Source organism: Ochotona princeps, chromosome 6, assembly GCF_030435755.1.
Source record: "Ochotona princeps isolate mOchPri1 chromosome 6, mOchPri1.hap1, whole genome shotgun sequence".
NCBI lineage: Eukaryota > Metazoa > Chordata > Mammalia > Lagomorpha > Ochotonidae > Ochotona > Ochotona princeps.
In genome coordinates this window covers 44,274,762-44,301,627 of record NC_080837.1, presented here as the reverse complement: position 1 = coordinate 44,301,627, position 26,866 = coordinate 44,274,762, and the positions used below count along the sequence as shown (strand labels likewise).

General features: G+C 42.3%; 1 protein-coding gene across 3 annotated transcripts in view; it reads left to right on the top strand.

The window, feature by feature from the left end:
- Positions 1-26,866, top strand: part of SLC12A6 (solute carrier family 12 member 6) — a 109,120-nt gene that overhangs the window by 31,861 nt on the left and 50,393 nt on the right. Inside the window, exons 1-2 of one of the 3 annotated variants that reach the window (XM_058666124.1) lie at positions 1,232-1,511; positions 24,665-24,709. The exons of 1 other annotated variant lie outside the window; for it this stretch is intronic. In XM_058666124.1, coding sequence (XP_058522107.1) covers positions 1,394-1,511; positions 24,665-24,709 — 163 coding nt within the window. In that variant the 5' untranslated portion in view covers positions 1,232-1,393. Of the gene's footprint in view, positions 1-1,231; positions 1,512-24,664; positions 24,710-26,866 lie in introns of those variants that run through there. One more of the 3 variants, XM_058666123.1, reaches the window with a different exon arrangement.

The window sequence follows — 26,866 nt, the reverse complement described above, 5'->3', positions numbered from 1 at the left end:
CCAAGGCATCGGTGGTTTCAAAAGCTCACCAGATGGTTCCAGGGTGTAGCCAAGGTTAAGAAGCAGTGCTGTTAGGAACCCATGAAATGTAGTTTGGTTAAGTATACATGGGTTTTCTCTCTTTGAACCATGTCTGTATCACCTGTGACAAACACTGGGCTCTTACGCTGGACTTCACCGTTTATAAGTGTTGTGGTTTGAGGGCAGGGTCCTTAGCTGAATGTTTCTGTTGCTGTGATGATTCAAGGAGATGATGATGATGTGCGGCCCCAGTGCAGTGCAGGGCACCAGTTGCGGGTTTCCTTGTTTGTTCACTTGCAAGTCCTGGATTACAAACCATCATTCCTTTCCTGGTAAATAAATTTATCACAGCCTTAGTTGTCAGGTGGAAAGCATTTCTGACAACAAAGCCCTTGTATTACATCATCCAAGTGGAAGAAGCACAGGGCTCAGCTCACTAACTGTTGCTGAGTGTGGAGGTGGGACCTCTGGCTGTATAGTTAGGAGCCATCGGCTGAGAGCTTGATACCACTGTCTGACAAAACATACTGAAATGAAGAAGCTCCTGGCTCCTGGCTCCGGATCAGCTCAGCCCTGGCCTTGGCGGCCACTTGGGGAGTTCATCAGTGGACAGATCTTCCTCTCTGTCTCTCCTCCTCTCTGTGTATCTGACTTTCCAATGAAGATAAATAAATCTTAAAAAAAAAACCATACTGAGTTAAGTATGCTGTATCAAGTGCATGCTAAAAAGAACTGTATTCCTCTTGAGATTTCCTTGGATTTTAATTTTTTTAAAAAAATATGCGATGCTTAAACTGCATAACACTCCTAAAAAATTCTTCAGTCTTCCCTTTAAAATTAGTTTGCTGTTTTCAACAAACTTTTCCCCATGCGCCTTTAAATAAAGAACAGAAGCTTACAGATAGTCTACGTTTCATTTTTGAGGTTGGTGTATTGCTAGTCTTGTTCGAAGAGAGTAGTTGTGTAGACTGAACTCTTCCCTAATCTTTCCGTGTGAAACAGGAGGGCAGGCGTTAGCGCTCCGTGCAGATACAGGGGCAGCGGTCGTTACAGTGAGAGCGCGCACAGGCGTTCCTGAAAGCTGCCGGGTCCCTGGTTCTCCCCGCCTGCGCGGCAGCAGCCTAAACGGTTCTGGGGGTTCCTCAGGTTAGTAACAATAAGCAAGGAGGTGGAGTTGGGAGGATAAACACCGTGGAAGGCGTGTCTTGCAACGCCCCACTCCCTGGGAGCCGTCGGTCACGTGGGCTTACAGTACTTCCCGATTCCCAGGCGCTGTCTCCAGTAGGTAGTAGGGCAGGACCGCCGGAGGCAGGCAGGGGAGCCGGGCTGCGAGGGAGTCCGCCAAGAGGGGAAGGCATTCCCAACTGCCGCAATGCCACACTTCACCGTCACTAAGGTGGAGGACCCGGAGGAGGGGGCCGCAGCTTCCAACTCCCCAGAGCCCACCTTAACAGAAATAAAAACCCGGATTCAGGATTCAGACGAAGTAGGTGAGTACTCCGTGTAGGAACTTTGGGGACCTGCACAGCTTTCTGGGAATGAAATGGTGATTAAAGCATGAAAAACTCAACATGCTTTTTTTAAGGACAGAGAATTGTTTTTCAGTGGATTGTTTTACCCCCTGTGTATCAGAGAACTTTTCTTGCTTTTTTCCCACGCTGATTTGTTTTCCCACAATGAGTTCAGTGTTCCTTACCACCAGGTGAAATGAATTAGGTGGCAGCGTGTGAAAAGGGTTGTGAAGCAGCAGGAGAGTCGCAGAAGTCAGTTCTGTGGAATTGAGAGTTCAGTTGTACACTCGCACAGGTTCGATTCTGTCTTGGAAAAGGCTGTAAGCCCAATGGGTGGATGGCACTGAAACTGAGTTTATATAATATCACATAAAGAGGGGGAGCATGGTTCACTAATTTCGTACCATGGACTTTGTACTTGTATCTTCTCAAGTTATTCAGTATTTTTCCTCAGTTTACCAGCTAAACAGTGTTTTGGTAGTGAATGATCTAGGAATTCTTTCATGAAAGAACTACACTACAAATAGCTGGTCATTGTGGTGACTAGGGTAGCATCAGGTTTAATAAAATTATATGGCTGTTACTTTCTCTGAATGACAACAGTTATATTTTCCATGGGAATTGTGGTTTTGAATTTTTCAATGTGCAATTAAAATCTTAGTTATTATGGTATTAAACAAAGTTGTAGTTTGAAGTCCCTTATTCCTTAAGTATGTCAGTCGTGAGCCATTTCTGCAGTAGGTGAATAAAGGTTAAGAGAGGGAATGAACTCTCGGAATTCCTCGTAGTTCCTTGATCCCAGCTTTGCCCTGTGGCGAGCTGCTCAGGGCAGCTCCTTGTGAACAGCTGTTGATCAGCTTTTTTCTTTACCACATGTTAGAGAATTCTGTGAAGAATTTTAAAAACATGTTAAATCAATTGTTAAAAAAGAAATGTTCCTTTTATATATTTAACTACTTCTAGTGAGAGAATGTGTTAAGGGAAGATAAGCAAGAAGGTTTCATGTCAACTTGTCTGTTATGTTATTTTCGTTTTGCTGAATAGTCAAGATGATAAGAAGCTGAGAGCAGGTTTAACCAAGTTGGAAGTTACACCGGATTTTGTGCACCTGGAGCTCAAAGGAGTTAGGTTCTCTGCCAGTCCTACATGTATCTGAAACTACGCCGTGTAAATGCCTTACTTTTGCCACCCTAAAATTCTAATTCCTTCTTTTGTCCTCACTGTTGTTTTCAGCACTTTTGCAAAATACAAATAAATGAAGCACACCTGTACCACATCCTACTTCTCATTGTTCTTCCATTCCCTGTTTTATTTCATCTTTACGAGTCCTCCTTTGTTTGGGGAAACATGCTTTCTTTGGTTTAGAGCAGTGTTCAAATAATTTAATCTATATACAGTCACCCAGAAAAGCCATAAAAACTTTGATAGTATCCAGCTTTGTAATAGCTGACATTTTTAGGCTTAATTTATTTTCTTACATAGTAATTGCTTGGAACAAGGAAGATGTAGCAGACACAATCTTAACTTGATTTTAATAAGGCTCCAATTTTCATGTTTTTTGTAATAGCCCAGAAAATATCCATTTGAGTAAATTGTTTAGCAAATGAATAACTGCTGGAATATACTGTCAAAATTACACTTAATTTTATTGTAGGTGTAAATTATAGAGAAGAAAAGAGGGAAATGAATATGGAAAAGCTGAACTTTTTTTTTAACCTAGGAAAAAAAATGTTGAGTTTGACTTTTTTTTTCCCAGAGCTGTAGCTTGAAATACAGTAAGTTTTAGCTCTTTGTTTTCCTGAGATTTTGTTGTTGTTGTTGCTTTTTGAATGTTAAATTGGTGGTGGTTTTGCTGTAAGTATTTCAAACACAGGCCAGTTATGTAACCAGTAACTTTTTTTCATTGTTTTTCATTGTTTTTTGTGGGAAAAAAAAAATATGTGGTGTCATATAACTCGAACATATTTAGAAAGTAGCTCTTCCTTTAAGATGTTTTCAAAAGATGAGATTTATTTGAACCAGATAGATGAGTAAAACTTATTTTAAGAAGTACTGGGCCAGGTGCAGCAGTAGCCTACTGGCTAAAGTTCTCACCTTGTATGTGTCAGGATCCCATATGGACACCGGTTTGTATACCAGCGGCCCCACTTCCTATCCATCTCCCTGCTTGTGGCCTGGGAAAGCAGTTGAGGATGGCCCAAAACCTTGGGACCTTGCACCTGCTTTGCAGGCCTGGAGGAGGCTCCTGGCTTTGGATTGGCTCAGCTGTTGCCATTGTGGCCACTTGGGAAGTGAATCAGTGGAAGATCTTCCTCTCTATATATCTGACTTTCCAATGAAAAATAAATAATCTTTTAAAAAAATTGCATTAATTCCTGCTATGTGAGTACCAATGTAGTATAATCCTGTTTAATTTTGTTTTCAAAGGAACTAAAGAAATCCAGTCTTTTTTTTTCTAGAATTATTTATTTTTATTGGAAAGAGATTTGCAAAGAGAAAGAGACAAAGATCTTCTGTCTGCTGGTTCACTCCCCAAGTAGCTGCAATAGGACATGAACCGGCATCTATATGCGATCCCAGCCCACGCAAGGCGAGTATTTAGCCACTGAGCCATTGCACGGACTAAAATCCATTCTGTCCTAACATCTTTCTTGACTGTTTTTCTCCTTTCTGTTGTGTCCTTGGCAATCTGGCCACAGAAGTGGACTCGCCACCCACTCACTATATTGCACCTATTTCTCTCCCATAGTTGACTGATTACAAACTTGCTGAGGATAGAGGCCTTTGTCAGGTCATTTCTGTATTTCCAACACTAAGGAATATGTCTCACACCTCATGCACTGTATAGTGGATAGCCATACTCTGCCCTTTCTTTATTCACCAAGCACATGTTCACTGCACATACCACGTCAGCGGTTAAATTATTATTATTATTGGAAAGGCAGATTTACATAGAGAAGGAGATACAGAGAAAAAAGTCACCTGTCTGCTGGTTCACTCCCCAAGTGGCACCAATGGCCAGAACTGAGCCAATCTGAAGCCAGAAGCCAGGAACTTCTTCCAGTCTCTAGCAAGGTGCAGGGTCCCAAGGCTTTGGGACATCCTTGACTGGTTTCCCAGTCCACGTGCAGGGAATTGGATGGGAGGTGGAGCAGCCGGGACATGAACCAGAGTGCATATGGAATCCCAGCACATAGAAGTGAGGATTTAACCACTGGGCCATCGTGCCTGGCCTAGGTGTTATAGTTTTTCCTAAGGCTACAAAGGTATATTTCTCCCACTGAAGGCAGCAGAATGGCTTTGATACCCAGTCCTACTAATTATTACTAATTAGTAGTAGTGATAATTTGTAATAATTATTACTTGAGTGTCTTTCAGCAAATTGTTTAACTTCTGTAAGCCTTACTTTCCTCATTGATGAAACCAAGCAAATAATAGTACCTGCCTGACAGCATGGTTGTGATTACATGCAGTAACGTATATGAGGCTTTGTGGAACACACTCAGAATTAAGGATTGTGTTCTACTTGTCACTAATCATGATATAACTTCTGGGTTTTTTTTTAAACATTTTTTAAAATTTTATTTTTATTGGAAAGAAATACAGAGAGAAGGAGAGACGGGTAGAAAAGTCTTCCATCCACTGATTCCCTCCCCAAGAGGCTGCAACTGAGAGCTAAGCTGATCTGAAGCCAGGAGCTCGGAGCCTCTTTGGGGTCTCCCACGCGGGTGCAGGGTCCCAAGGCTTTGGGCCGTCCTCAACTGCTTTCCCAGGGCACAGGCAGGGAGCTGGATGGGAAGCGGGGCTGCTGGGACACGAACCAGTGCCCATATGGGATCCCTGTGCATGCAAGGTGAGGACCTTAGACTACCTTTACTGCTACTAGACTACTATGCTGGGCCCATGATATAACTTCTTATGGGAAATGTTTGAACAGCATGTGATGGAGGGAATGCTGCTGAACAGAAGAGGACCCTGGACTGGTATCTGAGGGGGAGACATGGCTGAATCTTGGAGATCTGGAAAAGTTGATGACAAGAAAGAGGAATGGTTTTGAGGTTGATGGAGGAAAGCGAAGCATGTGTGGGAAATCAGTGCAGGGTGGTGAGCGCATTGACATGGGGTAAATAGGTAAGAGATGAGGTGGAGGAACGTTGAAGTAATTGAAGTGGTAATTGAAGTGTTATCAGTTGCATTCTGTGTTCCCTCTGGAGCTGTGTGTGCGTGTTGCCTTTCTACTGAGCTTGGTCACAGTGTATGGCTTGCCTCAAGTCACATGACAATCAACAGTCAGCCCGAGTACTTGCGTCATCTTTTGCTGCTTTCCAAGGCACAGTAGCAGGGAACTGGATGGGAAGTAGAGCAGTCTGGACTTGAACCAGCACCTAAATACGATGTTGACGCTGTGAAAGACAGTTTTAGCTACTATACCATAGCACCGGTTCCATCAAACTTTCAAAAATTCTACATGCTTCCCACCACATCATGATGCCAATTCCTAGTTTTTAAGGATAAGTTAGGGCCCAGCGCAGTAGCCTAGCGGCTAAAATCCTCACCTTGAACGTGCCAGGATCCTGTATGGGCGCCGGTTCTAATCCGGGCAGCTCCACTTCCCATCCAGCTCTCCGCTGGTGGCCTGGGAAAGCAGTGGAGGACGGCCCAAAGCCTTGGGACCCTGCACCTGCGTGGGTGACCTGGAGAAAGTTTCTGGTTCCTGTCTTCGGATCGGCACAGCACCGGCTGTTAAGGTCACTTGGAGAGTGAATTATCAGACAGAAGATCTTCCTCTCTGTCTCTCACCCTCTCTGTACATCTGACTTTGCAACAGAAAAAAAACTTTTTTAAAAAAGGATAAGTTATTAGATATCAATGTACATGGGCCACAGAATCTGATAGGAACATTATCAAACTTTTGATTTTTATGTGTACATTTATTAGTGTGAGAGAGGAGCTCCCATTTGCTAGTTTACTCTGCAAATGCCTGTCAGGACTGGGACTTGCAGGGCTGAGCTCACCCTGGGGGCTGGGAACCCAATCCAGGCCTCTCCCAAGGTGCCACGAACTCAGTTGCTTGAGCCGTCACCTGCTGGGTCTCAAGACCTACGCAGCTGGAAGCTGGAGTTGAGATAAAAGCCTAGGTACTCTAACATGGGATGCAGGTGTCTCAGTCAGCTTCTTAATCACTAAGCCAGATGTCTGCCCCCTGTGAAGTTGTTTTCAAATGTTACTGATAAGACTGGTTAAGTTTTTAGTGATCCATAATTATATATTTAAGTTTTTATTTCTATAAAGGGAACAAATATGCATTTTGTACAGATTTAAGAGCTTAATGAGAACTTTCTAACCCATCCTCCGTTACCCCCATCCTGCCACCTCCTTCATTTCTTATTTTTCTTCTAATTTTTACAATGACATACTTTCAGTTTACTTTATAATCACAAACTCTACCAAATAAGGACTTAAGCAAGTACAAAGTAGAAACATCTGCTGCTCCTCAAGCGTTTAGACAAGGACAGTATTCAAATCCCAGAATGTCAGTTTCACACTTTTTTTAACTGTTTTTTTTTTTCCTTTAATATTTATTTATTGGAAAGGTAGCATTACAGAGAGGCAGAGGGAGAGGTCTCCTATCCTCTGGTTTCCTCCCCAGTTGGCTGCAACATCTGAAGCTAGGCCAGTCTGAAGCCACGAGCCAGAGCACAGGACTCTCTCAAGCATTTCTGAGAAGGCTAATGAGGGATATCCAGTTTTTCCTTGCATGGGAAGATCATTGTTTTTGTTTGTTTGTTTGTTTGTTTTGCTGCATATCTAACGGATAGCTTTTTTAAAAAAATATTTATTTATTTTTATTGGAAAGGCGGATATACAGAGAGGAGGAGAGACAGAGAAGAAGATCTTCCATCTGATGGTAAGTGGTCGCAATGGCTGGAGCTGAGCCGATCCAAAGCCAGGAGCCAGGAGCTCTTCCGGGTACCCATGTGGGTGCAGGGTCCCAAGGCTTTGGACCATCCTCCACTGCTTTCCCAGGCCACAAGCAGGGAACTGGATGGGAATTGGAGCTGCCAGGATTAGAACCGGTGCCCATATGGGATCCCGGCACGTTCAAGGCAAGGACTTTAACCACTAGGCTACTGCGCCGGGCCCTGAGGGATAGCTTTGCTGGGTATAGTACACTTGGCAGGCTTTCAGTTCCTCCCCTCAGGTATAGCAATGTTTTACTGTTTATTTCATTCACTTAATTATGTATGAATACAGCATTTGATAATTTGTTTACATGTGTATTAGACTTACATACATTTTTGTTGTGAAATAAGCAATTTCAAATCTTGTTCCTCAAATTTTATGGTATCTATGGATTAGGCAGATTATAACTGGTGACCTTGCCCTTCCTAGACACGTGTGCAAGACTGGACTATTTCACTTCCGTTTGAAACAGGTTCTAAGGAAATTTTGAGAAATGGGTGTGTAGTAAAAAAGGGAAACTCAGGTCGGCACTGTCAGGATAGCTGGTAAAGTCACCATCTACAGCACTGACATCCCATCGGGGCTCCAGTTCGAATCCTGGCCGCTCCCCTTCCTACTTGGCACCCTGTTAAAGGCCTGAGAAAGCAGCAGAAGATGGCCCAAGTTCTTGGGCTCCTGCCCACATGTGGGAAACCCATATAAAGCTGTTGGCTTCAGCCTGGCCATCACTGGTCATGGTAGCCACTTGGGGTGTGAAGCAGCAGATAGACGAGTTCTCCATACTTCCACCCCTCTCTAACTCTGCCTTTCAAACACAATAAAAAACAAATCCTCGGGGTCAAAAATTAATGCTCAGTGAAGTGTACTACCTCTGCCTTCCTCTCCACCCATCACTATTCCGTTATCCGAAACCTCTCCCTGAGATATCGTCCAAGTTCTGTTACCTAATTACAAGAATACAAATTTGGGTCTGATTCAGTTCTTTTCAAGTGCTTTTCGTACTAATGTGAAAAGGACAGACTTTATACATTCCGTAGGTGTAATTACAAGACGATAACCTCACTCTGCTGCCCTCCGTCCCCTTCCCTCCCTTCCCTCTCTTCATCACTGTTTGCTAAGTCATACTTTAATCCACTCTATATTTACAGGCTTAGTTTGTCTCAAATCATAACTTTGAACAAGTTGAAAGTAACTTATTCTTCAAAACCAGGAATTGGCACATGATATGATAAGCATGCAGACTAGAAGTTCAGCTGGGGCGTTGGCGGAGGAGTGTAAGTAAGGGCTAAACTTTGTTTAGATCTTGATGTTCTTTGACATTTTATCCTCTGATAATCTCAAGCATTTGCTTTCCCTCTTTCAACACTGTCATTACTTTTCTTTTAATCCTAGTATACAGGCCCTCTGTGTCCTGTCTCCTGTCTTTGGCCAGGAAATTGGCTAAGGGATTTAAATGGCAGGTTTGGATTTAGATGACTCCTTACTTTTTCTTTTTATGACACCACACTTGCCTCTATTTAAAGCATTCTTGTAGTTATTTGTGCTTTCTGAATTAGGCTGCTCTGTTTTCTCAGTAGTTACTAACCCTTCTTGGGCTCTTTTTGTCTTCGTAGTGTCTTCCCAACTAAGGGAAAGTCTGTGTCTGCTTCTAACTTTTCCTGTGTTGAATTGCTTTCTTACTTGGTGGAGACTGTTTCCAAGTGAGTGCTTTCAAATGATTAGGTGAGGAACTTGGCTTAGTCTGATCATGTTGCCGCTCCTTCACTTCTCTAGGTTCCTGGACTCACTGACTAGATAGAAACAGGGAGGCTAGAGACCACTTACCAGCAAGCAAAACCTAGGAAGTGTAGATACTAAGATTTGGTAATAGGGAAAATGGGCATGCAGAATGGAGTAAGTGGAAGTACTCATATTTTAATATATTTTAATATGTTTGCCACGAAAGGTGTGCAAGATGTACTTTCATGCATTACAAAAATTGCAGTATTTCACTTTAAGGATCTTATTACTCAGAACAAAGCAAAAGAAGGCCTGTTGAGAAAAATGATATAATCAAGACACAAACATGACAAAAATTGAATGTGGTGCTGAAGTAACAATTCTGTTAGATTCTAGACCCTTGGTAATCACTACAGCCTTGAATGTGCCAGGATCCCATATGAGCGCTGGCTGTAATCCTGGCAGCTCCATTTCCCATCCAGTTCCCTGCTTGTGGCCTGGGAAAGCAGTGGAGGACGGCCCAAAGCCTTGGGACCCTGCATCCACATGGGAGACCTGGAGAAAGTTTCCGGCTCCTGGCTTTGGATCGGCACAGCACCAGCCATTGCTATCACTTGGAGAGTGAATCATTGGTCGGAAGATCTTCCTCTCCATCTCTCCTCCTCTCTGTATATCTGACTTCGCAACAAAAATAAATAAATCTTAAGAAAAGAAAAAAATAGTGAAGGTAAAGTAAGAATCTTCACAAATGTCTCCATCTTTCCCCCCACCTTGTTGCCTTTGCTTACTTATTTTTCTTCTCCTGAGTTCTCCTTGCTTCTTTCCATTCCCTGCCTATCACTTACAAATGCACCCTAATGTTCAACTTGATTACTTCAACGGCTACTCTTAGAGTGTTTCTTCCCGTCGTCTGTCCAGTCTGCCACTCCAGCAGAGGCTTGATCAGTCTCTGTCACTTTGCAAATACACCATGCAATGTATCTTAAACTTGCAGTCACGTAGTGATTGTATTTTTATGTCTCCAAGTATATTGTGAATTGAACAAGGTTAAGAGATTGTGTTTTGGTGTTACTTTTGAAAACTGTGATGTTTTTACGTTCCTATTGTGGAAAATATCTGACACTGAAGAGTTAATAAGTTTTCTGGTCATCTCTCCTACCTGTTGGTTCCTTGCTTTATTCCTAGTTCTTTGTACTTAAGGATATCAACCCCTTCTTATATGCTGTGAATATTATTTCCTATTCCAAATTTTACAATTTTGAGATGTAAGATGAAATTAATTTTATATACTTTAATTGAGCAGTTTAATGAGTTTTTACATACATATATACCCATTGAAAGAATTATAATGAAGATAATGAGCGTTTTCATCCCCCTTTAGATTGCCTTGTATACTTTTTAAGCTATTTACCTAATTCCTGATCCCCAGAGAGTCACTGTTCTCTTTAATGTAAATTTATATAAATACTATCAGATAGTGAGTATTTTGCTTAATCTGATTGTTTTTATGTGCTATAAGTATTTTGAGATTTATCCATCTACTCAGTATTCTTTAATTCTAACTCCCATTAGTATTTTTAATTTTAGATTTTTTTTTTTAATTTAAAGTACTGGGTTAAAAACTATACTGTCCACATACGTTTGGACTTCACAGAGGCTCTTTAAAATTTTGACTTAGTTGCAAAATCTGACCATTTTTAGAATGAATTCATAAACAGGATTAATTTTTCAAGGAGAGTTCTAGGAATGGCACTCCAGTGTCTCTCTGCTTTCCTGATTTGCCTGCATCCATGTTGAGCAGAATGGCACTGGATCGAATGAGCAGGTGGGTGCAGCGAGGTCAGAGCCCTGTCAGGGACTGCTGGCACTGGACTGGTTCCTCCAGGGCTGTACAAGCCTGGAGAGCCTCAGAGCGAGGCGAACAGTGGCTGGTCCAGGAAGCAGCTTGGCTTGCTAGGGTTCTATGCATTCCTAGAGGGAAGGGGAAGGGACGAGCCAGGCACTGACTGTCCCTTGTCCCTGAGGTTAGAAGACCAAGACCAAGGGCTGGGGGATGGCTACTACTGTTACTTGTTGCTCCTAGAGTAGAGGCGGTCTGACCTTTCTGTTTTCCTTCTGTTTATACAGAGGGAGAGAGATCTTTCATCTGTTCACTCCGCAGATGGCCAGAAGAGCTAATGCTGGCACAGGCCAAAGCCAACAGCTAGGGCTTTCTTGGCATCTTCCACTTGGGTGGTAGGGGCACAAACACTTGGGCCATTTCCTATGCTTTTTCCAGACCATTGGGGAGCTGGATTGTAAGTGGAGCAACTGGGACATGAGTTGGCGTCCATCTGGGATGCTGGTATCTCAAGTAGTAGCTTTACCTGCAATACCACAGTGCCAGTTTCTGGCCTTTCTGTTTTCTTGAAGCTGCCACCACCTGTGATCCTCCAATAACTAAACCCAAGCCCTTGTGAGGTGCCAAAGGAAGATAGCCCATCTTAGAAGGCAGGCAATAAGAAAGGAAAAAAAATAAGTAAATAGTGTGCTGGGCCCATGAAGTAGACATGCTGGTACAGACACTAGCTTGATCATGGAAGTAATAATGGGTAATAAGTAATAAGTAGAAGTATAAGGCGTAACTAGTGGGTTATGCCTTGGTTTGGGAAGCCCAGAGCCCATATTGAAATGCTATTTCCAGTCCCAGCACCTCTGCTTCCTTTCCAGTTCCTGATAATATGTCCTGAGAAGCAGCAGAGAGGCCTCAAGTCCTTGGGCTGCTGCCCCCCCCCACGTGGAGGGCTGGGCTTCTGATATCATCTCCCTGAGCCCTGACTGACAGTGGGCATTCAGGAACTGACTTAGTTGAGAATCTTGGTTTCTCTCTTCTACTCTGGCTTCCAAACAGATGAAAGTAAACAGTTAAATAATGGGAACATTTGAGGAACTTCAGAATAAAAATGCATGATTTTCCAGTTAGTATTTATTGTCACCTGCCAACCCAAGCCTATACTTGCACATTTGTTTCTTTGGAATGTAAGCAGCATAATGACAGGTGTTGTATTGTATGGTCTCATCTTAGTTCATTTTGTGCTGCCATAATCACTGCTGATCTGTTGGCACCCAGTGCTTATTACATGATCTTGCATATTCTGGTCATACACTAAGGAAATGGCTAAGCATAAATAATTGCTGGTGTGGAAGATCAAGTAAAAGAAATATTATGAAGCACAGGGCCAGAAATTTAAAAATTAATATCTATTGAAGCCAGTGTTGTGGCATAACGGGTTAAGCTACTGCCTGCAAAGCCAACATTTCATAGGGAAAACAGTTCAAGACCCAACTGTTCTGCTTCCCACTCAAACTCTTTGCTAATGTCCCTGGGAAAGTAGCAGAGGATGGCCCATGTCTTTGGGTCCCTGCACCTGTGTGAAAGACCCAGATCAAGTTCCTGGCTTTGGCCTGACCCAACCCTGAGTTTTGTGGCCATCTGAGGAGTGAACCAGCACATGGAAGATTTCTTTCCCTTTATCTCCTCTTGCTCTGTAACTCTGCTTTTCAAAAGCATCTTAGTTTTTTTGTTTGTTTTTAGTTACTTGAAAGGCAAATAGTTTTATTGGAAAGGCAGAGTTACAGAGAAGATTAGAGATGGAGATCTTCCATCCACTAGTTCACTCCTCTAGTGGATGCAGTAGCTGAGGCTGGACCAGGCCAAAACTAGGAGCCAGAAGGTTATTGTGGGTTTCTGACATCAGTTCCTGGGCCCAAAGACTTGGGCAGTCCTTCTCTGCTTTCCCAGGCACGTCGGCAGGGAGGTGGATTAGAAATGGAGTCACTGATGCCAGTACAATGGCTTAAACAGGCGGATCCTCTACTTTTAGCACCAGCATCCCATGTGGGTGCAACTTTATGTCCCAGCTGCTCTACTTCTAATCCAGGTCCCTGCTGATGGCCTAGGAAAGCAGCAGAGGCTGGCCCCAAACCTGGGCACCCTGCACTCAAGTGGAAGACCTGAAAGAAGCTACTTGCTCCTGCCTTCAGATCAGCTCAGCTCCAGCTGTTGCAACCATTTAAGGAGTAAACCAGTGGACGGAAGATCTTTCTCTCTGTCTCTCCTTCTCTCTAAATCTGTGTTTCTGTTAAAAGAAAAATGATTTTCAAAGAAGGGGGGGCAGCTTTTGTTTGAGTTGGTGTCTGTATGTGATGCTGGCATTACAGGCAGTGGCTTCTAGCCTCAAAGATATATTTTTTTAAAAGGCGTGACTTTCTGAATATATTCATGATATCTAATGTGCATAATATAGGTTCCATTAAAATAAAAAGAACAAATGGAAAAGCATTAAACAAACTGAGCATACTAACCTGAGCTGAAGACTTCAATGTGCAAATAAAGTCCCAGAGAAAATGAGTTATGACAGACATTCTCCTTGGGGTTTCATACAATGCTTGAACTTTGGGAATTCATGTTGGAGGCCTTCAGATTCAGTGTGTTATTCCTGTGAACTGTGTGACTGACAACAGAATTCTTCAGGAGACAGTAGAAGAATATTTACTGATTGCTTACAGAAAAAGACTTCAGTCCTTAATCCAGTGAAGATATCCCTCTACAAAGAGATGTTACAGAAAAATTCCAAGAGTGTATCACCTGCTTAACTCCCATGAGAATATTCAGGAAGGAATTTCAAACAAACAAGTGAGCCAGAACAGAGATCACAAGATGAAAAGGGTAGAAAGAGTAGATAATGACAAATTCTTTGGAAATGTGTTATGTAAATACTAAATAGATTCTAGCCAAAATGTACATTCCTCTGGAGAAAATCTAAAAATATTTACTTTGTGAAAGTACTAAATAAGTGCAAGGAAAACCTTAGAAGTATCGGAGGAAAAAGGAACTAACAGCTTTCCAGATGAAACAACAGAAAAAGTGCTAATAAGCACGTATAAAGGTGCTCAGCATCATTAACAATCAGGAAAATGTACTCAGAGTACACCATGTCTCATCAGCTAGGATGGCTGTAGAGCAGGTGTTCACAAGGACGAGGAGAGGTGGAGCCCTCCTTCTCTCCTGGTGGGATTGGAGCATGCCATAAGCACTTCGGAAACCAGTTTGGCAGTTCCTCACAGTTAGTTCTCTGTTGTCCCAGTAATTAAGTGTTTTACACGTAAAAGCTTGTACAAGAATGTTTATGGTAGCAGTGCTCATAATTTTTGAAAAATTAGAAGCAATCCAATGCCTGCCAGTTGATGGATGTATACAATGTAAATGTTCCAGATAATGGAATATTATTTAGCAATAACAAGAAACGAAGTACTTGTTATGACATTAGTGAATCTTCAAAATATGACAAGTGGAAAGAGCTGGTCACAAAAGACCATCTGATGCAGGAGCCCTTGCCAGCTGTTCTTGGTCTCCCACATATTTCCTTCCCCACATCTTCACTGTTGCAATGTTTGTCCACTGTTAAATCTTGTCTGGCTGCTACACATACCCATTATAGTAACTACCAGGGGAGTTTTCCAAACTGTTCCTTCTGCATTCAAAATCCTTTAATGTCTTCCACAGCCCACAGAATAGTCTGTCCTGCCTCACGGGTGGTACATGTGCCTTTATAGGACAGAGCATCCCCAGGTAACAGCTTTCTTGTCTATTTTCTCTTTTATACTGCACACCAGATATTAACAAATGTTGTTAAGTGTCTGTTGGTGCAACACATTCAGACATCTTAGACTGTGTTTTCCTCTAGTGACTAGCATATATTTCTCCTTTAAGACGGAATTCAGGTCTCGGCCTGGTAGCCTAGCAGCTGAAGTCCTTGCCTTGTACGTGCCAGGATCCCATATACTGGTTCTAATTTCAGCGTCCCCGCTTCCATCCAGCTCCCTGCTTGTGGCCTGGGAGAGCAGTGAAGCACAGCCCAAAGCCTTGGGACCCTGCACCTGTGTGGGAAACCTGGAGGAGGCTTCTGGCTCCTGGATTCAGATTGGTGCAGCTCTGGTCATTGTGGTCACTTGGAGAGTGAATCATCGGACAGAGGATCTTCCTCTTTGTCTGCCCTCCTCTCTGTATATCGGCTTTCCAATAAAAATAAAATAAATCTTAAAGACTGAACTCAAAGTCATTTTCTTAATAGCTTCTGTGATTGTTCTGGGAAGTGCAATGTGATATATATATAGTTTTCTCTGTATTTCTCATGTAGTACTTTATATACCTTTATAATCCTTTGTCTTACCCCCTTAATGATAGCTAATGTGCTAAATTCATCTAGCACTAGCACTTAATCTAAAATGTGTGGTATTTATTAATAAGTTGGTTAAGTAAAAGTACAAAGCAAAATATGTCTAATAGTTCGGAAGAAGATTAAACTTGTTAGAAAGTTAAGGAAAGAGGGGACTGGCACTGTGGTATAGTAGGTTAAGTTGCAGTCTGCAGCCCTGATATCCTGTATGGTTGCTGGCTCAAGTCCAGGCTGCTCCACTTCTGATCCAGATCCCTGCTAACATGCCTGGTAACGCAGTGGAGGATGGCCCGGGTACTTGGACACCTGTAACCACATGGGAGACCCAGATGAATCTGCTGACTTTTGGCTTTAGTCTGTCCGTTTGAGGAATGAACCAGTGAATGGAACACTTTATCTCTATTTTTCCCTTTCTGTAACTCTGCCTTCAAATAAATAAATCTTTTTCTTTCTTTTTATTAAAAAGGGCACATTTGCAGAGAAGGAGAAACAAAGATCTTCTGTCTGATGGTTCACTCCCCAAGTGGCCACAGTGACTGCAGCTGAGCCAATTCGAAGCCAGGAGCCTGGAACCTCTTCCAGGTCTCCCACGTGGGTGCAGGGTCCCAAGGCTTTGGGCCATCCTCGACTGCTTTCCCAGGCCACAAGCACAGAGATAGAAGGGAAGTGGAGCAGCCGGGACATGAACCGGCACCCATATAGGATGGCAGCACATGTAAGGCAAGAGTTTAGCCACTAGGCTACCACATCAGGCCCTAAATAAATAAATCTTTTTTAAAAATGAGGAAGTTAAGGAAAGACGTACTTGAGTTAGGCCTTTTTTTTTTTTTTTAAGATTTGTTTTTATTTAAAAGATTTTCACAGAGGACAAAGAAAGAGGTCCTCCAAATTGCTGGAGGCCACAACAGCAGGAACTGGACTAAGCTTGACCTGAAGCTGGGAGCCTGAAGCTTCTTCATGGCCTCCGATATGGGTGCAGTGTCCCAAGGATTTTAGCCATCCTCCACTGCTTTCCCAGGCCATAAGTGGAGAGTTAGATGGGGAGTAGAGCAGCTGGACACAAACCAGCATCCATATGGGATGCCAGCCCTTACAGACAGAGGGTTAGCTTGCTGTGCCACTGCATCAGTGCCTAACTTAGACTTTTGGAAGAAATAAAGTTTAGAGGTGTAGAGGAAGTGAAAGAAGTTTTAGATGAAAACTTATAGAACAAAGGTGCGGGGTCTGGTATCAGAGTTCGCTTAGCATCCCCACGAGTGTGGAGCAGAGTTCATGACCAAGAGCAGCAAGAATGAGGCTGCAGAGGCCTGATGAAAAGGGGCCTTAAAAGCCAGAATGAAGTTTTTCAGGGTCGTCCTATAAACCCAGTATCTATTTATAGATCTCTAAGCCGTTAGCCTGTCTCGTTTCACCATCCTCACTGTTCCCTGCCTTGAGTATTTGAAGTAGAAACAGAAGTAAAGCCTGAGAAGGCGGTCTTCCCCTTACTCTTGAGGTGCTCAGGTTACTACCCCATGCTCTTTGTCAGGTTATAAATAAAGTAAAAGTTGATCTTCACAAGATGACTGGGGACTTCTGGCCCTGGACTTGGAAACTTTCGTTTTTTTGTTTTTTTTTTTTTATAAGCAATAAGCAACTTTGTAAAGACAGAATTTTGTTATTAATACAGAGGAAAATGCAGGGTTGTTTGAAGATGGAATAGCTGGTGGCAAAGAAAATCATCAGACTGTTTTACGGTAGAAAGAATGAAAATCTAAATGATGGCAGTGCCAGGAAAAGAAGAAGAAGAAGCTGGAGTAGAAACCAGATGGACTGCTCTGGTGTCAGGTGTGGAGCCGGAGGGAGGGGAGGATTAGAAGTACGTGCCCAGGCTGGGTTTACTTTTTTTGTCCATGGCAGCATCCTTCTTCTTTCTTGACATTGTGGTATACTAAATCCTGTTGTTTTATCCATAGAACAACTCTGTCAGCTGTGTCCTACCAGGCCCTCTGCTGGAATGCCTGCTGCATTTCCTCCCACTCATTCTTCTGCCTGATGAGCTATCCGTCCTTTGGGACTGAGTTTGGTTAATCCCTTTGATGCCACTCCCAACTGCTGCTTCATTTGCATGCTTGCTTTTTTTGTTTCTTTCTTTTTTTAAATAAATAGATGTTATTTATTTATTTTAAAGATTTATTTTTATTGGAAAGTCAGATATACAGAGAAGAGGAGAGACAGAGAGGAAGATCTTCCATCCGATGATTCACTCCCCAAGTGACTGCAACAGCTGGTGCTATGCCGATCTGAAGCCAGGATCCAGGAACTTCTTCCAGGTCTCCCACACAGGTGCAGAGTCCAAAGGCTTTGGGCCATCCTCGACTGCTTTCCCAGGCCAGAAGCGGGGAGCTGGATGGGAAGTGGAGCTGCCGGGATTAGAACCTGTGCCCATATGGGATCCCGGGGCGTTGAAGGCGAGGACTTAAACCGCTAGGCCATGGCACCGCCGGGCCCAACCCAATAATTTTTTAAATATACTTTGTTGGTACAAGATTCCCGTTACAGAAAATAATTTGGTTAAAATAGATGTTATTTTTTAAGTACTGTTAAAGCAACTCCTAGTCTTAGGTAAACTTGGGTGTGTCTGTATGGCCAGGAAAAATGATAACTGGTAGAGTTCAGATGCAGGTATCCAGGCATATCTCGGTTATATTAACTGTGCTTGGATTGCAAACCCCAAACACCCTTCAACCTATTTACTGGCCATGATTTTTTTTTTAATAAAGGTTTATTTTATTTTATTGGAAAGACAGATAATACAGAGAAAAGGAGACAGAGAAAGATCTTCCATCCACTGGTTCACTCCCCAAGTGGCTGCAACAGCAGGAACTGAGCTTATCCAAAACCAGGAGCCAAGAACTTCTTCCAGCTCTCCCATATGGGTGCAGGGTCCCAAGGCTTTGGACCACCCTCTACTGCGTTCACAGGCCATAAACAGGGAGCTTGATGGAAAGTGGAACAGTTGGGATACGAACTGGTGCCCATATGGGATTCAGTGGTTACAAGGCAAGTATTTAGCCACAAGGTCATCACACCAGGCCCTGCCCATGATTTTTGCAAGCATAGCTAGTTTCGTTATTGTGGGTTTGTGGGCCTCCAATTTACTTGTGTTTTAGTTTTTTATTTATTTTCTCTTTAATATTATTTACATAGTTGAAAGGGATGCGTGCGCTTGTGGGTCTCAGATTAGAGTGGGTAGGTCAGGTATGGAGGAATGTGGGTTTTGTTTGTTTGTTTTTCCCTCTTGTGTCTGCTGGGAAAGAAGAGGAGGAGGGGACCACTCCTTGCTGTAAAACCACATCAACACTGGGTCATGGGGGCCAGTCCTTTGAAGCCTTAGAGACCCCAATTGGTAAGAGTGCTTCGAGATTGTTACTACTGAGTGGTTTTAGTAGTTCTGAGAAGTTACTGGCTTTGTGATCGAGGTTTGAGAAAATCTTTACAAGTTCTGTTGTTTGAAAAAGTCCATTTTAGTACATCCACAAATCCGAGAACATACTGCTTACTAGCTTGGCCAAGAGAATTGTCCAAAACTGTACCTAACCTCCCTGAGTTATCTGAGGAGCTTTTCAGTTTCTGCTCATGGGACACGTTTCATGGCATTTCCAGGAAACTCATATTTAACTATTTCCAAAAAGTCAGATTATATATGGTATTTAGAAACATGAGCAGAAGTCCTCAAAACAGTATTTCTGACCTTTCTGGTTGGCAGTATTGTGATGTCTGTTTGGCCTTTCATTAATCTAAGTGTTGATTTCCTTAACTATGCTTTCCTCAACTTTTTGTAGCCCAGCACACTTTAGAGATGTAATACATTTCCTGTAGTGAGACTAGATGACAATCAGAATCTTAAAAGGGCTGTTGCCTTAATTTAGGGAGGGAGAAGAGATCAGGTGGTAACTCCTTCTTAGTTTCCTCTAGGGTCACTTGTTTAGATCTGGTGATGCCACGCTTCCTCCAGTTCTTAATTCATGTGGCTCTTCCCATGCCAACTATACATTGGTTTACCTATAGTTAGCCCAATGTTGCTGCTTCTGGAGGGGTAGGAGATGAGGTTAGGAGAGACACTGATCTAATACAACAGCTTAATTTAGAACTGCTGGTCACATGTTCGTACTTGGCGTTATGTGCGGAACAATCAGTGTTCCTCATTTAGATGGGAAATCAGTTGAACTTGAAGTAAAAGTTGCTGATAGTATGAACACCACGGTCTACATCCCAACTGCCAAGGAGACCACGGGGATTTGGAGTACCTTTGGAGGCCATGAACTCTGAGGTCATCCACTCCCACTTGGATCTACCACATGGGATGGAAGAAGTCCAAATCCTTCCTCGCAGGATCCAAGGGCATCAGAACAACAGCCAGGAGCCCTGAGCAGTCCGCAGAAACAGAAGAACAGTAAACTTCCTTCGGGACTAGGGAAGGGAGCTTTCTTTGGTCCTAGCTTGGTTGCAACTTTGGGTACCCACCATCTCTGGCAATGACCATCAGGATCACTCCAGAAATCCCTCAAAACAAACAAACAAACAAACAAACAAATCTAGAATAGACAGACAGAGAACAACAAGGAAAGCTTAGAATCAGACAGGAAACGGTCAGCGTGGATTCACTTATACCTTACTAGGTGGGACACAAAGATTAGTTACACCTCACTATGGTATTGAAGATTTCTCTGCACACCGCTCCTAAAACTGTTCTGCACCTAAACTGTTGACAAATATCTTGTTAGAGTTATAAGCCAGTCTAGACTACCCGAAAAAAAGCCAGGTTCAACAAAATTATGCTTCAACGCTATAAAATGCTAAATACTATAATGAAAATAGACACAAGACAGCTGAATAGTAATATGTAGCCATTTTAAGGTGCATAGAATCTGATTGTATATAAACTAAAATTGAAATGTCAGTGAAGAAGTCACAGGATGTGGTTAAGAACTTGCATTTTTTTAACATATTGGTTATTCAATACTGTGTCATTTAATTCCACAACGTTATAAATTGTTGCTGATGTTTTGTTGGGACTTTTAATTGATCGGGATGATACTCTGCCGGCTCTACTTTCAAACCAGAGATGGTCTCCCCAACAAGCTGTTGAACTTATCTGGACAATAAGATGCTGGACTCTATGCTTGGTATATGCTTGCAATGAAACAATCTCAACTGAACTTGAACTGTGGTAATGCAACAAGGTGGAGGAATCCACCATGGGGGAAGGGTTTGTGGAGGGGTGGGGGGGAATCCCAGTACCTATAAAACTATATCACATAATGCAATGTAAAACTGTCACATAATGCAATGTAATTAATTTTTAAAAAGTTGCTGATAATGTGGTGGGGTATATCATAGAAGAAGAGAATTTGGAGTTTGAATTTTTCAGGGCCAATGAAGGAGGTATATTTCTCTGAAACCATGTTAGAATGTTCACATAGCATGCAAAACATTAGTTGTGGAAATCAGGTTTCTCCCTAATTTCGTTGATTAGAACATACTGGAGCCAGGGCTGTGCCAGCTGGTGAAGCTACCCGCTGTGTTTCAGCCTCACATACAGGCACCAATTTGAATCCCTGCTGCTCTGCTGCCCATTCAGCTCCCTGCTGGTGGCCTGGGAAAGCAGTAGAAATGGCCTAAGTCATTGGGTCTCTACAACCATGTTGAAGACCTGGAGGAAGCTCCTGGCTCCTGGCTTAAGCCTGGCCCAGCCCTGGCCTTTTAGCCATGTGGAAAATGTACCAGCAAATGGAAGACTGCTCACTTTCTCCGTTTCTCCTTTTCTCTATCATTCTGCCTTTCAAATTAGTAAGTAAAAAAAAAAAAGTATACATTAGAGAGTGGAATTTGATAAGCTCTCTGTTTTATATTTTCTGTGTGGAATGCATAAAGCATTAGACTTAATTATGTAAAATATATATATATTTGAATTTGTCTAAATTATCAATCATGTAATGTATAAAAGCTTGGGGGCAGATGTTTGACGAGGTGTTAATACATCTGCATCCCATATCTGAGTGCCAGTTTCTGCTCCTGGCTCCACTTCAATTCCAGCCTCCTGCAGATGTGCAGGAAGCAACAGGGGATGGCGTAAGTAGTTGGATGTCCCTGCTGCTCATGTGGGAGACCTGGATTGAGTTCCCAGCTCCTGGTCCAGCTCTCACTTTTCCAGGCAGTTGAGGAGTAAACTGGCAGATGGGAGATCTGTCTTGCTTGTTTGTCTCTCTGTCTCTGATGTTCTCTGACTTTCTCCCTCTCAGCTTTTCAAATAAATACATGAAAATTCATAAACCTGAGGGTCCGGAGCAATAGCGTAATGGCTAGTCTTCGTCTTGAATGTGCTGGGATCCCGTATATGGATGCTGGTTCTAATCCCAGCAGCTCCACTTTCCAAGCTCCCTGCTTGTGGCCTGGGAAAGCACAATGACGGCCTGAAGCCTTCGGACCCTGCACCTGCATGGGAGACCTGGAGGAAGCTCCTGTCTTCGGATCAGCACAGCACTGGCTGTTGCGGCTGCTTAGGGAGTGAATCATTGGATGCAAGATCTTCCTCTCTGTTTCTTCTCCTCTCTGCATATCTGCCTTTCCAATAAAAATAAATAAATCTTTTTAAAAAAAATTTACAAACCTGATACTGGCACTGTGGCCTAGAAGGGAAAGCCGCTGCCTGTAGCTTCAGCATCCCATAAGGACACCAGTTCAAGCCTGGTTGCTTGAGTTAATCCAACTCACTGCTAATGTGCTTGGAAAAGTGGCGGAGGGTGATCCAAATCCTTAGGCCCCTGTACTCCCATGGGAAACTCAGAGGAAGCTCCTGGTTTTGGACTCTCCATCTCCAGTTGTTGCAGCCGTTTAGGAGTGAATCAAGTGGATGGAAGACGTCTCTTTCTCTGTAACTCTGCCTTTCAAATAAATAAGTTAATTAAAAAATTTTAGATCATATTTACTGTTAAAAACACAATAATTTTACATAATACATTGCCTATATTTTTTTTTTTAAAGATTTATGTTTTGGACAGTCAGATATACAGAGAGGAAGAGCTGATGATTCATTCCCCAAGCAGCTGCAATGGCAGAGCTAAACCGATCTGAAGCCAGGAGCCAGGAACTTCTTCCAGGTCTCCCACATATATGCAGGGTCCCAAGGCTTTGGGCCGTCCTTCACTGCTGTCCCAGGCCACATGCAGAAAGCTGCATGGGAAGTGGGACTGCTGGGATTAGAACCAGTGCCCATATGGGATCCTGCCATGTGTAAGATGAGAACTTTAGCTGCTAGGTCACTGTGCCAGGCCCACACTACCTATATTTTAACTGGAAATAATATTAAACTTTAATTTGAAGTTAGTAAAAATATGAGGCCTGTACTGTGGCCTAACAGGTCAAGCTGCCACCTGCTATGTTGGCATACTATAAGGCATTGGTTTGAGTATTGGCTGCCCATACTTCTGATCCAGCTCCCAACTCATGTACCAAGGAAAACAGTAAAGGATGACCCAAGTGTTTGGGTCCCTGCACCCACATGGGAAATGTGGAAGAAGCCCCGGCTCCTGGTGCAGGCCTAACCTCCCCCGGCTGTTGTGGCACTTGGGCAGAAGGAAGACATCTCTCTGTAGCGCCTTCTCTCTGTAAAGTTGCCTTTCAGAGAAATGAAGTATTTGGGGGGAAAAAGTTAATAAAAATAAGTTCATAAGTCCCCAATCTAAAACTTTGGACATGTGGAAGGAAGGCAGATGCAATCCTGTGCCTTTCAGCTTATTTAATCCTCCAGGAGAGTGAAGCTCAGATGTTTTCCGTATTTAGCATCTTAATATTTTTCAAGCCTTCAAAATAGGCAGCAGTTGGTTAATTGTTAAATAGTAACTGTCAAATGCGTTCCATTAGGAACTTTATTGTCACTGATTTTATTTTGGATTACTGAAATAGGTACAAAATCCAATTCAGTTATTTTACTTGCAAATCAAATCAGAATGTATCTGCCGGTAGTAATTAATACTTTACTTAGATCTTGACTTTGAGCTTCTATTGCCATATATTCCTTTGTCATTGAAGAATAAAAATGTAATTTATGTTATATGTTATTCTTTTACTGTATTTGTAAAAATATTGCTTTGTCAGACTGGTTTGATGATTAATTTTATTAAGTTTTTTTTTAATTTTTATTGGGAAGTCAGATATACAGAGAGGGGGGTGGCAGGAAGATCTTCCATCCACTGACTCACTCCCCAAGCGGCTGCAATGGCTGGTGCTGAGCTGGTCCAAAGCCAGGAGCCAGGAACTTCTTCCAGGTCTCTGGGACCCCATGCCAGTGTAGGCTCCCAAGGCTTTGGGCTGTCCTTGACTGTTTCCCCAGTCCACAAGCAGGGAGCTGGATGGGAAGTGGGGATGCCAGGATTAGAACCAGTGCCCATATGGAATCCTGGCGTGTACAAGGTGAGAACTTTATCTGCTAAGCTACCGTGCTGGGCCCATGATTGATTTTATTTTGGTTTTGTGTGTGTGATATAGATGATAAAATTTACCATTTTAATCCTTAGTGCATTTATGACTTCGTGGCATTAATTGCATTGACAAGTATTGTGCAGCTATTACCACTGTTTCCCAAATGCCTCATGAACCCAGAATACAGCTGTATTTACTCATAAAGCGACGGTCTCGGGTGCTGCTCCATCTGGCCTCCGGGAACCTGTAATTTCTTGGTCTCCATGAAGTTGCCCTTTCTTGAGATTTCATATGAATGGGACCATGCAAGCTGCGTCTTTTTATCTGGCTTGTTTCCCTTAGCCTGAGTTTGTGCGACTCCTCCATAGTATGGCATCTCTGAGTTTCCTTTTTGTAGCTAATATGCCATTATATGCATACACCATTTTTGTTTATTCGTTCGTCTGTTGGAGGACATTTGTGCTGTTTCCACCTTTTGACTGTTGTAATGCTGCTGTAAACTTTGTCCTACGAAAGTCTGAGCCCTTGTTTTCATTTGTTTTGGGTATATAACCAGGAGTTGAATTAATGGGCCATGTAGTAATTGTTTAATTTTTTGAAGAGTGATTTTTTTACAGCAGTCCATTCTTTATTATTCTTTCATTAATGTTTCTTAAGTTTTGTTAATGTTTTGATTATTCCTTCTTTGGCCTTCGTTGGTAATTTTTAAAAAATTGTTTGTTGTAGTCATTCATTTTTTCTTTTTTTGTCCAATTGTTTGTTTTTCAGACCCGAGTCAGAACTCCATCACAGGGGAACACAGCCAGCTGTTGGGTATAGTATTACTGTTGGGATTGACTCTCTAAAGCCATCCCTTACACATTTGTACTAACAGACACTACCTACCTGTCTAATTCTATTTTCTGCCCCTTCTTTTTCTAGTTCTGCTCTGCTGTTTACCCTTAACTTTTTCTTCCTGCTATTCCTAACTCTATGAGTTTCGGGAAAACTGTTTCTTTGCTAAGATGCAATATGGTTACTTTAAAAAGTAATTGTATGTCATCTGTAGCTTGGAAAAAAAACTAAGCATTACAGGCCAGTACAGTGATGTCACAGGCTTATCTTCTGCCTGTGGCTACAGCATCCTATCTGAGCTTCATTCAAATCTTAGCCATTCCACTTTTAATCCAGCTTCCTGCTAATGCTGTTGGAAAGTCTTGCAGACTGGCCAATCCTCTGCTTTTTCTCAGGTCATTAGCAGGGAGCTGGATCAGAAGTGGAGCAGTTGGGACACAAACTGGTAGCTTTAAGGGATTCCAGCTCCACAGGTGGAATCCTAGCTGTCTGTACTACAGCGCCAGCCCTGTACCCTATAATTAAAAAAAAAAAAAACTAAGAACTTTTACTTATTTGAAAGGCAGTGCGACAGCAATAGAGGAAGGGACAAAAGAGATCTTCCATCCACTGATTCACTTCCAAAAGGCCACAATGTCTGGCATGTTGGTGTTATAAATGCTGGCTTACTCTATTGTGCCCCTATACCATAACTCAGGTTAGACAGTTATCCTCTGCATGAGAATTTCAACTGATTTCCAAGTGTATTACTGTTGCTCATATTGCAGCATGAGTGCCTTGTACTAAAAACTTGGAGTATATGCTGAATAAATTCCTTACTCAAAGAGTATTTAAATTTTTGCAAAAATATATCAGTGTAAAACAAAAATATATCAGTGTAAGCTCTCCACAGCAAGGTTATGGAGGAATGCTTGGTACCCTATCTTCCAAAGTAGGTATTATTTTTCTGTTTTTAATGCATATGTAAAGGGAAATGTTTTCATGTATATCATATGTATAGTTTTCAAAATGTGATGATGCTTCTCAATCAACCCTCCCCCTCTGTCTCACTAAGACACTACCTTTTGTGTTCTTTCTTATTCTTTTCAATAAAGTTTTCAGTAACATACTGTTTACATTATAATTACATCAAAATCCAGCATTGAAGAAGTCAACAAATAGTAGCTAGAAAACCACTGTTCCTCAAAAGTATAGACAAGGATTGTAATAGAAACAATAATCAGATAGCAAAATGTCAGTTTCACTCATATACATTACATTTATGTGCGCTGTATATTAGTTATCACAGATCAGAAAGCATGATATTTATCTTTTTTGGGGGACTAGCTTATTGCACTAGGTATAATGTTTCCTAATAACCTCCATTTTGTTGGAAAAGACAGGGGTTCATTCTTTTGGAGGCTGATGCTATTCGCATAGTTTCTTTATTCTTTCATCAGTGTATGCTCATCTGGTTTACTCTGAATCTTAGCTTTTGTGAATTGAATTACTATAAATGTGGGAATAACTTGTCCAGGAAAAGGGTTTTTATTATTATTATTCGTTGTTAATTTCCGTTTTACAGTTTCATAGGTGCAGGGCTTCCCCTTTCCCTCTCTTCCTCCCTCTCCTGCTCTCTTCATCAGGAGGATGTTTTGGTGTGTTGTTGGATTCAGTTAGGTATCATTTTGTTCAGTATTTTTGCATCTGTTTTCATCAGGAAGATTGGTCTTTAGACCTCTTTTTTTGTTGTATCTCTTTATAGTTTTTGGATTGATATGATGCTAACCTCATAGAAGAAATTAGATAGGATTCCTCCTTTTCAGTTGTTTCGAATAATTTAAGGCAAATTGAGGTTAGTTCTTCCTTAGAAGTTTGGTAAAAATTAATCAGTGAAGCTGTCCAGTCCTTTAATTTTCTTTTTTTTTTTTAAAGATTTATTTATTTTTATTAGAAAGGCAGATATACAGAGAGGAGGAGAGGCAGAGAGGAAGATCATCCGTCCGATGGTTCACTCCCCAAGTGAACGCAACGGCTGGAGCTGAGCCAATCCGAAGCCAGGAGCCAGGAGCTCTTCTGGGTCTTCTACATGGGTGCAGGGTCCCAAGGCTTTGGGCCATCCTCGACTGCTTTCCCAGGCCACAAGCAGGGAGCTGG